Source organism: Pogona vitticeps, chromosome 1 (assembly GCF_051106095.1).
Source record: "Pogona vitticeps strain Pit_001003342236 chromosome 1, PviZW2.1, whole genome shotgun sequence".
Taxonomy (NCBI): domain Eukaryota; kingdom Metazoa; phylum Chordata; class Lepidosauria; order Squamata; family Agamidae; genus Pogona; species Pogona vitticeps.
In genome coordinates this window covers 232,767,241-232,782,852 of record NC_135783.1, presented here as the reverse complement: position 1 = coordinate 232,782,852, position 15,612 = coordinate 232,767,241, and the positions used below count along the sequence as shown (strand labels likewise).

General features: G+C 40.9%; 1 protein-coding gene across 2 annotated transcripts in view; it reads left to right on the top strand.

Annotated features, from left to right (window-relative positions):
* The window catches only part of PDIA5 (protein disulfide isomerase family A member 5), a 238,635-nt gene that overhangs the window by 122,593 nt on the left and 100,430 nt on the right, over positions 1 to 15,612 (top strand). For both annotated transcript variants that reach the window (XM_020801085.3, XM_078376647.1), the window contains exons 8-11: positions 26 to 93; positions 7,414 to 7,505; positions 7,601 to 7,672; positions 13,830 to 13,966. In XM_020801085.3, coding sequence (XP_020656744.3) covers positions 26 to 93; positions 7,414 to 7,505; positions 7,601 to 7,672; positions 13,830 to 13,966 — 369 coding nt within the window. The remainder of the gene's footprint in view (positions 1 to 25; positions 94 to 7,413; positions 7,506 to 7,600; positions 7,673 to 13,829; positions 13,967 to 15,612) is intronic.

Here is a 15,612-nt window from a genome sequence, read left to right as displayed (position 1 = left end):
TTCCCTTCTTTCTGTCTCTTATCAGGGTGTGGTGTTTGCAAAAGAATGATGCCATCTTTCCAGCAAGCATCTACAGAACTGAAGGGCATGTATGTAAGTGAGAAGGATGGCAAGACTGATGGATATTTATTTTTTTAAAACTTTGTGGCATTACGTACTGTGTATGTATGGGGTGTCCTTGTCTTTTTTTTTTGTATAGGTTGTATTTTTGTGCATATTCTCTCATGTTTGTGTTTGAGTCCATGTGTACTGAACATAAATCATAGTTAAGTAGACAAATTAGCACAAACCTTGCTATCTTTATATTACTCCAACCTCCTCTAAATTTTATTTTGACTCTCTCAGTCCACTGTAGAAGGCCAGGAGAAGTTTTTAAAGGCCTGGTTAGGGATAAGGAACTGGTTAGCCCTCAGAACAACTTTAGTTTAATATTAACTTAGTAAGCTGTTGGTATTACATTCTGAAAATGTCATCTAACACAAAAAATACTGAAGTATATTAGAAACCACTGTGCTAACTAAAATTCTCATTTAAGTTTTTAGGAATATGTGTAAGGTTTTGTGCAGCTTTCTGCAGTTAATTGATGAGGCGCATCTTAGCTTTCTGCCTGGTTACATGCTCAGTTGCACGGCCACGATGTGCTCCAGAAGCTCATCAATTGGCTGCAGCAGGTTGTACAAACCTTACGTAAACATCAGTAGGATTGTGGCCAAAATATGGAATATGGGATCTTCGGAGAGGACCGAACAGAAGTTTTATAGAGGCTTATGAACTCATAATAAATAATGGAAAGAGTAATTCAACAGCATAAGAAGATCTCCTCCTCTTCCTCCTGCAAATAGGAAATAAGTGTCGCAAACTTGTGCTGTGGTAGCGCTAGCTCCTGTGTTGTGATGAAGCCAAATGGGAATAGAATGAGCCTCCCTAAAGAAAAAGGCACTTCTGAGATGACTGGATCATTCTACTACTTTTTAAGGGAGCATAGTTGCATTCAGGGAATTTACAGAAACTTCTCTTAACTAAAAATGGGGAGAGGGGTTACTCCAGTGTCCTTGAAAGGGGTATAATTACACAGAGAGAGAGAGACGCAAGTCATTTTTTCTTCCTCTTTTAAAGCATTACTGGGGACTGAATGGACTCCACTTAGCTTACACATTTGGTAGTTTCACTTGTCCATTCATTTCTATAGGAATGATTTGGGCCCCTGAAAGCTTTGCAGTCTCAGCACAGGGATGTTTTGAAGAACGGGAGAGATACCATCAGTGTTGAGGAGTACATGGAGTGAGGAGTGGTTTGAGTTCGCAAATGAAAGCTGGCAAGAACTTCAGAGAACTGCTATGATCCACAGCATCCCAGACATATAGGAGGGCTAAAGAATTCCGCTTTGTCCTAGAAGGAACCCAAGAACTATGCAATTATAAAAAGTAATGGGAGACAATAATTCACGAAGCTATAGTAAATACCAAAACAGCATTAGTGATGCAACTGTCTGAAATGGATATAGCCCTACTTCATCAAGAGAAAAAGATAGCAACAGCAAAAAATAAGAAGCCCAATCTTCAGCACAGACAAAACCAAGAAATATTTTGACCAAATGGTGTTACCCTAATTCCTACCATCTTAGGGAGTGAAATTCTGTCATAGAGTTAGTGCCAAAACTTGGAAGCAGACCTGCCCCTCATGAAAATAATAACTGTTGGGAAGTATATATTATAGAAAGTAATAGAGGATGTATGGCTTGATAGATTGTTTCAGCAGTGATCACTTTCCACAATTAAAAATAGGTTAATATCCTTTATATTGTTCCATTGTACATCTAATGAGTTAAGTTTTTCCAGCTCTGGAATATATAAATTTTTTAAAACTCATTCTTTTTAACCAGATGTTACTCTAAGAGTCTATCCAAGTAGTATAGCTTGCACGGAGATTTTGGAGATGCATCAAGAGATTTTTCTTAAGAGGTTTTTGTTTGGCTTGGTGGGAGAGGAAGAGGGGATGCAGAGCAGGAGGGTGGAAATAAGTTAACCTTCCTTCAAGAATAAGAGTGCCTTGGATCCATACAAGGGATCTTTGGCTTCATGATAGTACGAATTTGAAAATAAGGTTTTACCAATTATACTCCCACACCATTGCCTGCATAGCTGATTCACTCACCTTACTTATATATCACCCTTGTACAATTTGCTTTTGAGATATTTTGGATTCTTTCTTCTTCTGTTGGAAAATATTATTTTTTGTTCCTGAATAATTAAGAGGACCGTACTATTTGCATATTCAGTTGAAGCACTGCTCTGTGCCTAGAGTTATTTTTTCCATATAATTTAAATATTTCTTTAGTATTATGATGTTGCAGCCAAAAATGGTAAACTGGTGTTGAGCCATTTGAATCCCTTGTTAGTACAGGTGGTGACTTGTTAGCTAGCAGCATTCACCATTGTAGTTTAAGACATTGCACTTAGGCCAATATAACTAACTTATATGTAGGCATATTGTCTACCACTGGTGGTCATTGTCTACTACTGGTGTCCAACTGGCATGGTTTTGTGTGACTAAACTTGGTAGGGAGAGAGAACTTTGACACCAGTCTGACATATTTAGGAGCAGGCCCACATGTCCAGTCTAGTTGCAGCCTAATATCTGTAATCCAGATCCTTCTTGGGGACTTCCATCAGCCCTACAACTCTCAGTCAAGTTGTCCACATATGAATGTAGAGTCTGTCGTACTTTCCATAAGGTGTCATTGTGAAATTGCAGTGGGGAAAAGCTATTGCATTGTCTGTTCTGTACTCAAAATAAAACAGAAATCTCAAGAAGTCATCCTTCAGTCATTATCTTTTTGTATGTGTTTGAGCAATACAGTTATGAGACAACTGATAAGAAAAATTGGGTTCCCTCACCCCGTTGTCTGACACTCTTGTCCAATTAGAATCTCTGTAAGCAAGATTTAAAAAGGTGCAGGATTTATCTGAATATTTTTGGTGGAAGTTAGAGGGTTGCTTATTTGACAAAACCAACTTCAGAAATCAGTAATTGAGAGATTGCTGATGTTAGGGTTCCCGGTTAATCCTGTGGAGTAGGAGTTTATTTCCCAGAATGGTAGATAAGGGAAAGACTATATTTAAAAGACATATAACCTCAAATAGTTCCTAAGCAACAGCTGACCTTCTTATGTGGATGTTCTGCTTTAAGATTTATTTCATGCTAGCCCTGAACACATTTGGTCTCAGCAATTGCTTCATTTGGGAAACCAGCATTAAATTCCTATGTTGCATTTTATGAGAAAAGAGGAAATCCTGTTTTAGAATATGTGTGTGTGCAAGGAAAGCTTATGCTGCAAAAAGTGATTTAAGCCTTCAGCGTTATTAATAAGGAGTTAATTTTCCAGTTGTGTCTTTAGCAACTGGTCATTGAGAGATGTAGCTGTGAGGTAAACCTGCTTCTAAATCCCAGAGAGGGGCTGTACTATCTTAACGCCTAGTTTCATTTTAAAAGTCCTCTGGGCTTTGCAGGAGCTGAGAGGAAGTTTATTGTTCTGAGCAAAAGATGTCAGGTCGCAGATTCAGTATCCCTGTGCCTTTTTCTCATCTTACTCATGTTGTCGGGTGAAGGAGTCTCTTCCTTTTCCTGGTAAAATATGGCATTGGCACCAGGGTTGCTGCTGTTAATCTGAGTTAAAGAGCTGTGGCCATATGCAAGGAGCTAAAGATGGTCCTAGCAGGAGTGTTACCAGCAGATTGGGAGTTTGAAAAGGTTTGCTAATTCCCTTTGTTGAAGTAATTTATGAGGTGCTTGCTGTCTAAAATCAAACTATCTATATATGAGCTCTGTGCCATAGAGGCCTCATCTGTCTGTTCTGAGCACATCCCCAAGTTCATGGAGCCATATGCAGGTAACATTCCTGTATGCCTGGATTCAGTAAGAGTTATTTCCTTATGATTATATGAAGAAAATCCTCCCCATGGTCTTTCAGGTCATTTATCTAGATCAACCTTGGAAGTTCCCCTGCAGTATGCTAGCCCATCTGCCCCAACATGCTATGTTAGGTTATTTGTGGCTTCTAAAGAAAGGAACCCATGACTTTCCCTGCCTGCAATCTATAGTTACTGTCGGAGGCACAACCAACAAGTGACTAGCGAGAAGCATACTGAAATGAAGTCATTAGATCTAAAAGAGAAAGAGTATGTTTGGCAGTCTAAATTTATGGATTTATTTTGTTTGGCATTGTATAAAACTATTTTATACATATCTCCCGCCACTCCAGGTGGGAGCCAGATCACTACGCCCCATTTTAGACCTAAGAGACCTGATTTTTCTTCATCAACCAGTGCCGTTTTGGCATGGTGACCTTGGAACATATCCTTCCACTAATTCGACAAGGAGACTGGTTTACTTTGATTGACTTGAGTGATGCCTGATTCCACATCTCCTCAGAAGCGATCATCGTGAATACCTCCGTTCTCTCTAGGAAGGCCCATTTTAGAGTTCAGTGCCTTGCCATTCAGCTCTCAACGGACTCTTGGCCGGCAAGAGCTTTTCCTTTCCCAGAATGGCACGGTCAAAATTTGTTCCCTGATATGTCACTCCCCTCCGTTGTCTTGGATCACAGCCCATCAGGCCCAAAATCTTCGGGGACTCATGATTTCCACCACATCTGTCATAAAGCACGCGAGGCTCAAGATGCAGTCCCTACAGGGCTGGCATCTGCCCTGTTTAACCCCATGACAGATACGCTCTACATACGCCTCTAGATTACTCGTGAGCTTGTATACCAACTCCACTGGTAATCAACCCAGAAGACTTGTTCCTGGGACAAATGTTTGCTTCGCTCCTACCTACCTCGAGAATCACGACAGACTCCAGTCTGGTCAGATGGGGAGCCCACTGTACCAGTCTTCATATCTACGACACCTGCTAAGTGAAGTAAAGCTTTCTCCTTTTTAACAATCTGGAATTGCTGGCCATCTTCAAAGCGTTTCAGGCGCTCCTACCTCTCAACCTAGGCATGGCTGTCCAAGTGACTACGGGTAATGCGACAGCAATGTACTACGTCAACAAACAGGGAGGCACCCATTCTCTTCCTCTACTGTACCTGACTGTTCCGTTTTGGGAGTGGTGTCTAGAATTCCACATCTTTCTGTCTGCTGTGCACATCTCTGCCCAGGACTACACATGGGCGGACCATCTGAGCAGGCGAATATACCAAATACACGAGTGATCTCTGGACCATTGCACATTCATCAGAATCTGGAAGAGATGTTTTTCCTGCCATAGATGCCCTTGCAACTGAGGTGAACAGCTAGTGTGCCATGTATCTTTCACGGCCTGGACTAGGGGTAAACTCTCTAGGAGACACCCTCATGGTGCCCTGGAAGGGCTGCTTCACGTACATGTTCCCTCCAATACCTCTCCTACTGCGCATAATAGTGAAGATATGACATGACAATGCCACCGTGATCCTCATAGCCCCATACTGACCCAGACAGCTGTGGTTCACAACGCTGCTGACAATGTCATCAGGCTCCCTGAGACCCCCGTCTATTCCTCATCTTCTGACCCAGAATCAAGGGAAAACGTACCATCCAGATCTACAAGCTCTTCACCTCATGGCGTGGAGAATTCCTCCTCAATAAACTCCATATTATCACACTCCAGGAAGCCCTCTACCAATCAACTCTTATTTCTGCAATTGGCTGGCTTTTACCAAAAATTACTACTCGCTACCCTAAATGAAGAGGTTTTCCCATGGTACGGCAAACCTTTACCCTCCACGGGTCCACAGTGGACTCTTCACACTGTCCTAAGTGCCTCTCACGTTCACCGTTTGAGCCACTGACCGCAACTGCTGAACATTTGTTGACTTTCAGGGTTATTTCTTAGTTGCAGTTACTTCCAGTAGCACTTCAGGTGGATCCTCCCTTCCTACTTTTTCACCTGGACAAAGTTATACTGTACCCAGATGTCTCCTTCATATCCAAAGTTTCTACTGAGTTTCATGTTCAGCAGCCTATCTGTCTGCCTACTTTCTTTCCTAACTGCCTACAGATGTAGAGAGGTCTCTTCACCTGCTAGATGTTCGCAGAGTGTTATTGTTCTATGTTTACAGGACTGTTTTTTTCCCCGCAAGTCTAATCACCTGCACCTGGTGCTCACTCTACTGGAACTTTGGCTACTTCTACAGCTTTTCCTCAAGGGTGTCCCGCTGTTAGACACCTGCACAGCTGCCATTTGGCCCACTCTGTCAGCCTTCATCTTTCACTATCACCTGAATCTGCGGGCCAAGGAGGATGTCATTTTTGGACACACGGTCGTGTCTGCTGTTTTGCCGTGACGTCCCTCCTCCTATCAGAAGCAAGCTTGCTAATCACCCATTAGTGTGGATTCACAGAGGCCACGAAGAAGAAAGAAAGGTTACTTACCTGTAACTCTGGTTATTCAAGTGGTCCTCTGTGAATTCACACTTCCCGCCTGTCCTCCCCTCTTTCCGTCATGGTTGTCTCGCCTTAGAGCAGCAGCGAAATTTGGGGAACTGAGGTAACTGTTAGGGCGGGCAGACCATGAGGGCTTGGGGGGAGGGGCTAAAATGGTTACTTTAAGCAGTAGAATGTTCCGAGGCCTCTGCGCAAGCACAGACTTAACCCATTAGTGTGAATTCACAGAGGACCACTCGAAGAACCAGAGTTACAAGTAAGTAACTTTTCTTTTCCAGGGTGATAATGAACCGTACATTGCACTAGGTGAACAAAGTGGGGCCCATGGAAGCTATTTATCTGTGTGACATTAGCACTTTCCCTTATGGGGGAGACATGTAAATGCACCCTTATGCCAAATGCCCTCTAGAACTATGATTACCATCAGTCCCATCCAGTATGGACTGCAATCAGACCAGCACGCCTCGTGGGCACCAAATTGGGAAAGGCTGGCTTAATGGCTGGCTGTGCATTGCTCACAAAATTGTTATTGTTACCTGGACTGCTATAGCTCCTGTTTCTTGATGTTATTTGTGCAGTGGTCTGCTTTGTAATATAAGGGATCTCCTCACCATGATGGCAAATGCATTTTTTCTTTCTTTCTCTGAGCTGAAGGAAGCTCCCTGTGAAACCCCATGAGAAGACAATGTATTTTCCTTTACAAACAAGCTCTTAATTGTAACCTCTTCACAGCCATGAGCATGTAACAGTCCGTAAGGACAAGACCATACCTGAATGAACGCACGGTGGCAAAAACCTGGAAGTATGCAAGATTCTGGCTGTATACAGTATAGCTGTGCTGTCTTTTAGGCAAGAAGGTTTTCTGTGGTGTAATTAGCAAGCCCAGACCGCTATCGGGTACAATGGATTTGAAAATAGGCTTTCGTATTTGTTGGGTGCTGTTATGTAGTAAGAATCTTTGTGCTTGTTCTTGTTGCTGCTGCAGGTACTTGCAGGGATGAATGTTTACTCAGGTGAATTTGAAAAAATCAAAGAAGAATATAATGTCCGAGGATACCCAACTATCTGCTACTTTGAGTAAGTCTCTATTTATTCTAAATGTAGATGCCTTCAGAACCATTGATTTTATGTGTTTTCCTGTATCCTGATTTTTTTCCCTTGTGTGTTGCCAGAAAGGGGAAATTCCTGTTCAACTTTGAAAACTACAGTGCTACAGCAAAGGACATAGCAGAATGGCTGCAAAAGTAAGTATCTGGATGGTATCCACCACACGGAAGCTACAGAAGGAGCCTCTCTGGGGAATGTGAGGGCTGGGAACACATTCAGGCTTCCCCTGGGCAAGGACCAGACCCCATTGGCTGATCCTTCCACTCTGAAAGCATCATGGGATTGCTTCTGACCCTAATGAAGACAATCCATCACATCTGTGAGAATTGCATTAAAAAAATCTAGCTACACTCTGGAGTCAGCAGCATCTCCATCCCTGTTCCAGTAGCTATATGAGCCATCTGAAGCCTTTAGATGGCTCTTGGATTCTGCTTGCACTCATTGTGCCTATGACTTGAATATATTCAATATTCGACATGAATATATTCACATAATTTGATCTCCTGACAGATTTGATTTGGAACTGTTTGCTCTGCGAGAACTTGGAGACAATAAATTGTGATCTGGACCACGCAGATTGATCTGACATGTCATAAAGGGCTTGGGGGCAGCAACAGAGGAGCACTTAGGGAAAGAGTTATGTAAATGGTAAATGTGCAAAGTCTTCCACATGCATTACTTGAAATACAGTGGTGCCTCGCATAACGATGTTAATTGGTTCCATTAAAAACATCGTTATGTGAAAACATCATTAAGCAAAACACCATTTCCCATAGGAATGCATTGAAAACCGGTTAATCCATTCCAATAGGAGCCTATTCAATACATTTCAATGGTGAAAAAAAAATCACCAAAAATTCAAAAAGACTCAGAACGAAGACAAATTACTTTAACGAAGGTTTTATTAGGTGCACTAACGATTCCAAGCATTTTAAACATTTTTTAAACATTTTAGAATATTTTTAAAATAGCGAAAACAGGGCTGTCAAAAAAAACGTTGAGCGAAACAGGAGACCTAAAACTGTCATCGTTAAGTGAAGCAAGGTCCCAAACATCTTTATGCGAAAATCCCCCATAGGAAACACCGTTAGGTGAGGTGGCAAAATTTCCAGCAAAGGCCATCGTTATGCGAATTCATCGTTGAGCGAGGCACTCGTTAAGCGAGGAACCACTGTATACTTATAACAATCTGTAGTAGTGAAAATTTGAATGTAGGGATTGTGTTGGTGGGGAGAACCTTATAATTGCCTTAGGCAGTGATGTACATTCATGGCCAAGTTGATATTTGTATGGGCATACCCAGCTTGTGTTCTTAACCATTATGCTGTGATAAATTGGTAGCCTTGAATGCTTTTGATCCCTTGCAGGAGTTCTGATTCCACATTATAATAGACTATGGAGCTATGGAATCTTTCCCCCGTTAAAATCACTCTTCCATCTGCTGCCTCCCTCCTGCATTACGTTTAAAACCTCCCTGCTGCTTTACTTTGTTCACTTTAAGGTTCCTTTACCTTAATATAGACAACAATATAGTGATTCCAACAAAAGGTTGATAATTTGTAAGTGGTACCAGAGATTGTATGTGGAAGAACTCTTTTATGTCCAAAGCCCCTGGGAGAGGGGAGGTTATACTTAGTGGTCCTTAATGTGCCCTAAGTGCTTTGAATGTGTTATACTAGAAGCAGTCAAAATTCAAGGACACTACAGAACATCCATGCTGCTGGGTCTTAGAGAGCAGAATCCTAAGTGTGCTGAGTACTTACTGCATGGATCAAAGGGAGAAGTTTGGTCCTTAACATTTATGCCTCTCTCTCTCTCTCTCTCTCTCTCTCTCTCTTGGTGTATTAAGAAAGCAGCCGAGTTCAGAGACAGCGAGACACGGGTATTTTTCTTTTTTCCCATCCCTGAGCAATGGCGTATGCCTTTACCACCTGTACCTTTTTCTTCGCCTTTTGGCTCACCAAGGATGCCCTTATCTCTTGGCTACCACATGTGGAACATTAGAAGTGTCTAGAGTTCTTTTTCTTTTTCCTTGCTTCAATCTGCCTGCATAATAGTTTGATAATCCCCATAATATGCAATGCTTTTATATCAGTGCTGTGACAGCTAGTGAATGCAGCCACTGAAGGCAAAGCAGAACAGCTGCCGACTCTTCCCAATGATAATCTCTGTTAACAAGCCACTCTGGGCTTTGGCTGATATTTCAGCCGTCCAGAGCAAAAGACAGCTGTTTGTCCTCAATTAATTTCCAATGCACGCTTAATAGTTTCCTGGAAGGCAAAGTAATGCAGCAGCTTTTTCTCTCCTCCCTTAAAAGAAATCAATATTGGGGTTGGGGGTTGGGGAGAGATTTCATGTGAAGAAATTGTGTTTTAGTTGGAAGCTGCCCATAATTGAGGTTGCAGTGTATAATTTGTATACAGTGTAAACCTGGCACGCGAGCACAGTAATAGTAATGAATTACTCAAAGGAATCCGTAGTCTGAGTAGGCCAGTCTGTATGGCAGTGATTCAAGAAGGCCAGAAAAATGTAATTGAAGAATGGTAGGACATATGTAGGCACTATGTGGAATATAATGAATCTAATTAAAAGGAATAACAAGAACAAATAACTTGGCCAGTTAATTCAGCCTCCTGTTACAGGCTGATAGTGGATTTACCACCCACCCCCAATCTCTTTCCATTCTGATAAAGGACTTGTAAATGCAGGACCTCCATTTATTTCAGTGGAATGTTTGTTACTGCAAATGAGTGGGGGGGGGGGGAAATCAAGAATCGGTGTCGTCTTGACTGTATTCAGAGGACAGACTCTGGATTCACATTATGTAAAAAATATGAGGAAGAGACGCACCCAAGTAAAAACTCACAGGAGAAGCTATGAAGATGTAAGGTGGCAAAAAGATGCTGTTGTTCGAACCACTTTAAAATTCCATCATGGAGACAAGGCAACTGCAGAATAAAAGCCTTTGCCTGCTTTGTTTACCTTCAGCCTACCACCTTCTGGAACTTGAAATGTGAAGGAGCTAAAGTTTGAGATACTTTTGCACGTCCTTAAGCAAAGGCTACATGCAGCCAGTGGTGAGTAGCGTTAAATTTGGAAGTGTAGGCACTCATCTTGACAGTCCCCATAGCCACTCCCCAACACATGAGGAAAGTCAGTCCTCATCAGTTAATGAGGAGATCATTTGTAAAGCTGATGGCTCTTAATAGCATGTTCAAGACCAAACTATTCATAAACACGTTGCATTGTACAAAGGATAGCTTGCAACACTGTTGTTCCCAAGAAAATCCATTTCTCTTCTAGCTATTGTGAGGATTTCAGCAAAACTCAGAGGAAGCAGGAAGCCTGAGGGGATTTACAGATGATGTTATAGTCCTCTGCTACTCAGAAAGTTCTGAGGTGGGTGGGGGTTGACCTTGTGAGTCCTGGCTTCATTGCATCATTGCATGCAGTATCTTATCATCACTACCCAAGTATCTTGAGACCCTGGAGAGCTGCTGCCCATCGTCATGGACATTAGTCTAAATAGCCTATGTCCAGACTTCTGTACCCCCATCTTTAGCTTTTCAGAGCTTTTCTATATTGTGTCTTTTTCTTGCCAGCTATCTACTTTTCAGAGAAATCTTTCCCACAACAGATACTGTATAGGATACGCTCCTTGACTCCCATTTTAAAATCTCTTCTCAGAACTCATCTTTTCTTTGAGACCTTTGGCAATAATTCATCCTGTCTTGGAAGTATGCCAAAGAACATGAGGCAGAATGGTACACATGCTATTTATCTGTTCAACATGCTCCTCTTATTTCTTTTTCTTCACTGTGTTTCAGGAGTGGGGAAGCTTTCTCCCTCTGCCTGGATGTTTTAATCCAGGACTCCTATCATATTTTACCATCGGCCGTGCTAGGTTGTGAATTTGGAAGCTTAAGTCAAGAACTTCTAAGACCAGGATGTTTCTTACCAGGGCTTCCCCCCCCTCACTCTCATCTGATTCCAAATGGCAGGTTTCCTATTATAAAGACCTTTCTGTTCTATAATGCATTGTGTACATTGTGCTGTTAGGGAAGGAATTTGGAGCAGATAGATATGGTGTCTCACATCATAATGAGCAGGAAGTATTTACAAATGTGGTATGTTTTCCTTACAGTGTTTTGAACTAAATGAAATAATACACATTACCATCTAAAGATGAACCCCACCCCCCAATATTACCAATAGGCCATGGACTACCTAAGTACCCTAACACTTGTGATGCTGTGTAAATAGCATGAGATATCTCTTGTTACCTTCCAAATACCTTCACACATTTTCTTCTGGAGCTGCCCTTAAGTATTAACTATTTAACATTGCCACCCATGACAGTTACATATTCTTCTGCTGTGTTGTAAAGATTAAATATTTGCTGAACGTCATTAGCCAGTTCCAAAGAGAGTATATAATGAGATTTAAAGACAGGTGTGTTTGGAACAAGTAGTGTGGTTGCTAATTCACCTGCAAGTATGCGAAGGAGCACCTCTGCTTTGTCCTCCATTCAGGTGCCTGTACTTATTATTTTTTGTGCTTCATAAAATTTTGAGCCAGTCCAGCTTATAAGATACATACATAATGTTTGTTTGGCATTGCTGCACGTCACTTCTGTCAATGTTGTCTCAGATTGCCGCCAATTCTATTTTTGTGGATTTATAACATTTGTCATGGTTTCATTCCAAATGTTGTTGATTTGCTTATTGTTAAGAATTCTGCTCCAGAGGCAGTATAAGGGAAAGAAAGGTGCACCTGTATAGTACTCCAGCCCTGCTTTTCTATTGCCATTCATTGTTCTCATCAACATCTTTATGGACGAAGTTTGTGAAACATTTATCTATTGTGTAATTTTTAAAAGGCTTCTAGTTTAAAATCTGCTAACTCAATAGGGAAAAAAATAAATGGGAGAGTATGGAAGAATGGATTGTGTAACAAGAGTTTCTAGGAAAGTGCCCTATGCAGACGTAGCAAGTATCTGAAAGCATTTCAAGGGATGAGATAGATGCTTAGAGGCATTCTTTTGTTCTGAACAGAGTTCTAGAATCCTGGGGCACAATCTATATCTGAAGGATAGACCCTTTGATGTCAGTAGTTCTCATGGCTATACAGACCAAGGAGCAAGCTGGTCAGGCAGTGGTGTAGCAGAACATTATGTGCTTTAACATGCATTGTGAGTTAGAAGTCTGTGTTTCATATCTCTACTCAGGTGTGATTTCATGGATTCCTCAGCTTCTCCACTGATAATGTAGAAACTTAACACTTACCAGTATTACAGTCATTGGCAAGATAATTGCAATAATGGCCTTAAAGTGTTTTGAGTGCTTGTGAATGGCTGAATACAAACATTTCAATGTCTCATTCAGAGATTGTTTGATTGTTCTTATTTTGCCTGTGTAATATATCGAGTTTTTTAAGCAGTGTTTTCCTTAATGAATAGTATTCTTCAGATTTAAGTGACTGGGAAGCATTTTTGCCTTTTTAGAGTCTCAACTGAAATGCAAAATTATCTCAATATCCTTTCCTACATTTTGGGCCCTCATGGCTTTTGGATCTGGGTACAAATAGCTATGCCAAGTCCTTTATTTCATTTTTTAAAATTTAACTTGTTCTTTTTATCCCTGGTATTATTTTATAAGATTGAGAGACTAAATTTGGATTTGGCATGAAACATTTATTTTTTAGCAACCAGCACCAGTGGCAAAGAAAAAGATGCTGCATTAATTAAAGAGGCGTAATTGTACCTTTCTAGTGGATTGCTTTTCTCTGTAAATCTTGGTGTCAATTTTGATGTGTGCATTGTTGGTTGGACAGTTTTTTGTTTCCTTTTTTTAATAAAAAATACTCATTATGTTGTTTTGTTTTCTTATATTTGAAAGCAACTTTATTATTGTTTGGTATGTTTGTATTTTTACTACCTCACAACTTCAGACCTCAGTAGGATTATTACAGAAAAAGGAATGGGGTTATTGAAATAGTGTGTCTACTGTCTGCTGTTCTTCCATAAAGCTATTTCTGATTATTCTGTACTTATTCTTGCTGTTTCCTTAAATGTGAGTGTCTCATCCTTACTTCACCCTTGTCTTGTTTTTAATCTGCAGTACATTGGGCATCCTCCTAAAGTATATAAGAATCTTTTTTTTTAAAACCACTTGAGCAAGTTGCATATTGTCATGCCTAGTCACCTAGATTTCTTGAGATCTGGGTAGCCAAGGCGACTCTTTTTTTTCACCTCTTGAAAACTTCTTCTAAATCCTACTGGTTATTTCTTTACAGTCCTCAGCCACCTAAACCACAGACTCCTGAGATTCCTTGGTCAGAAGAGGATAATGCTGTTTATCACTTAACAGATGATGATTTTGACAAGTTTATCAAGGAACATCCTTCCGTGTTAGTGATGTTCTACGCGCCATGTGAGTCTTGTGTTTTTTGTTATCTCCATTTGCACTATTTGCTCAATGAATAGAACCAGCAGAAGAAAGTCAATCTGACATGCTTCGACTTTGTGAAGGCAAATCTGAATGTCAGAGGGCAAATATATTCGAGTGATATTTGGCTCATGGTTGCTCACACATAGATTAGTTAAAGCAGTGGTTCTTAATCTTTGTTACTCGGATGTTTTTGAACTGCATCTCCCAGAAACCCCAGCCAGCACAGTTGGTGGTGAAGGCTTCTGGGAGTTGCAGTCCAAAACTCCTGAGTAACCCAAGGTTAAGAACCAGTGAGTTAAAGGATCTATGGCTAACAGCTGTGTAATTCAGTTGAAATCAGTGTTTACCTGAGTAAGAAATCACTGAATTATCAAAGATGTATAGTGGACAGTGAGGCCTTTATTTCTCTTCTGATCTGGTTTATTAAGATAAATAAATTAATTATTGTTTTCTCCATAGTTAGCTTATTGAGGTTCTTCGATCTAATTTCCTCCTTCTTTTGACCAGACATATAGCTATAGAAATGCAGAAAGTGTTTACACTACCTTGCATGATAAAATCTTCTTTGCCCAAAGAAACATAGATTTGATGGCTAAAATTCTCTTTCATATCTTACACTTTGCTGCTTGGATAACATCATCAGTTATGACTGTTGTTCCGTTTTGGAGCAATTAAAAACTTCCTAATATTCCCCTGCCCTTGGTTCATGGGATCCTTAGTGACTGGTGGTGGCAATTTTCAGGCTTTAAATCATTCTCTTCCCTGTTCCATGACTCCAAAAGGCTGCCCCGAGACAAAAGGGGGATCTGTAGGAATCCCTGGAATCTGGGGCAGGGGGAGCGGAGAAGTTTTTAATTGCCTCCAAATGGCCGCAGCACATCTGCAGCTGATGATGTCATCCAAGTTGGAGGGCACAGTGTAGCTCTGCCAACATGATTTCAGTGAGGAGGCATCATAGTCTGAAAATTAGATAAATAATGGGTCAACCTCTGTATCTATTTAGGATCAAAGTCACACCTTGCTACTTCAGGGTCCAGACTGACACACATATGTACAGAGGCACAGAAACAGAAATGTAAACTGTACAGGACCCAATGCTAGACTCATGGTTTCAGCCAGATAGCCTGTAAGTGCTGGGCAAAATAATCTTGACTTCCATAGGTTATTTCTGTATAAGTATGGGCTACGTATCTTATCTCAATTGGTGTGAAAAACTGAACGTTTTATATGGGGAAGTGTTCAGATATGTAGCCCTCCTCCTGAAGTCTGAACTAGCACAGATACCGTGTTTTCCGAAAATAAAACAGGGCTTGTATTAATTTTTGTTCTAAAAACACATTAGGGCTTATTTTCAGGGGATGTTTTTATTTTTTCATGTACTGTACAACAATCTACATTTATTCAAATACAGTCAGGTCATCTTCTGGTTGCCTCACAATGGTGGAGGGCAGCATTTCTCTTAACTGGGGCTTATTTTTGGGCTAGGGCTTATATTACAAGCATCCTGAATAATCATACTAGGGCTTATTTTCAGGATAGGTCTTATTTTGGGGAAAACAGGGTAAAAGCATGCCACTACTAAATGTATAAACTAGATCTCAGAACCTTCTATTTTCCCTCTGCCCTAC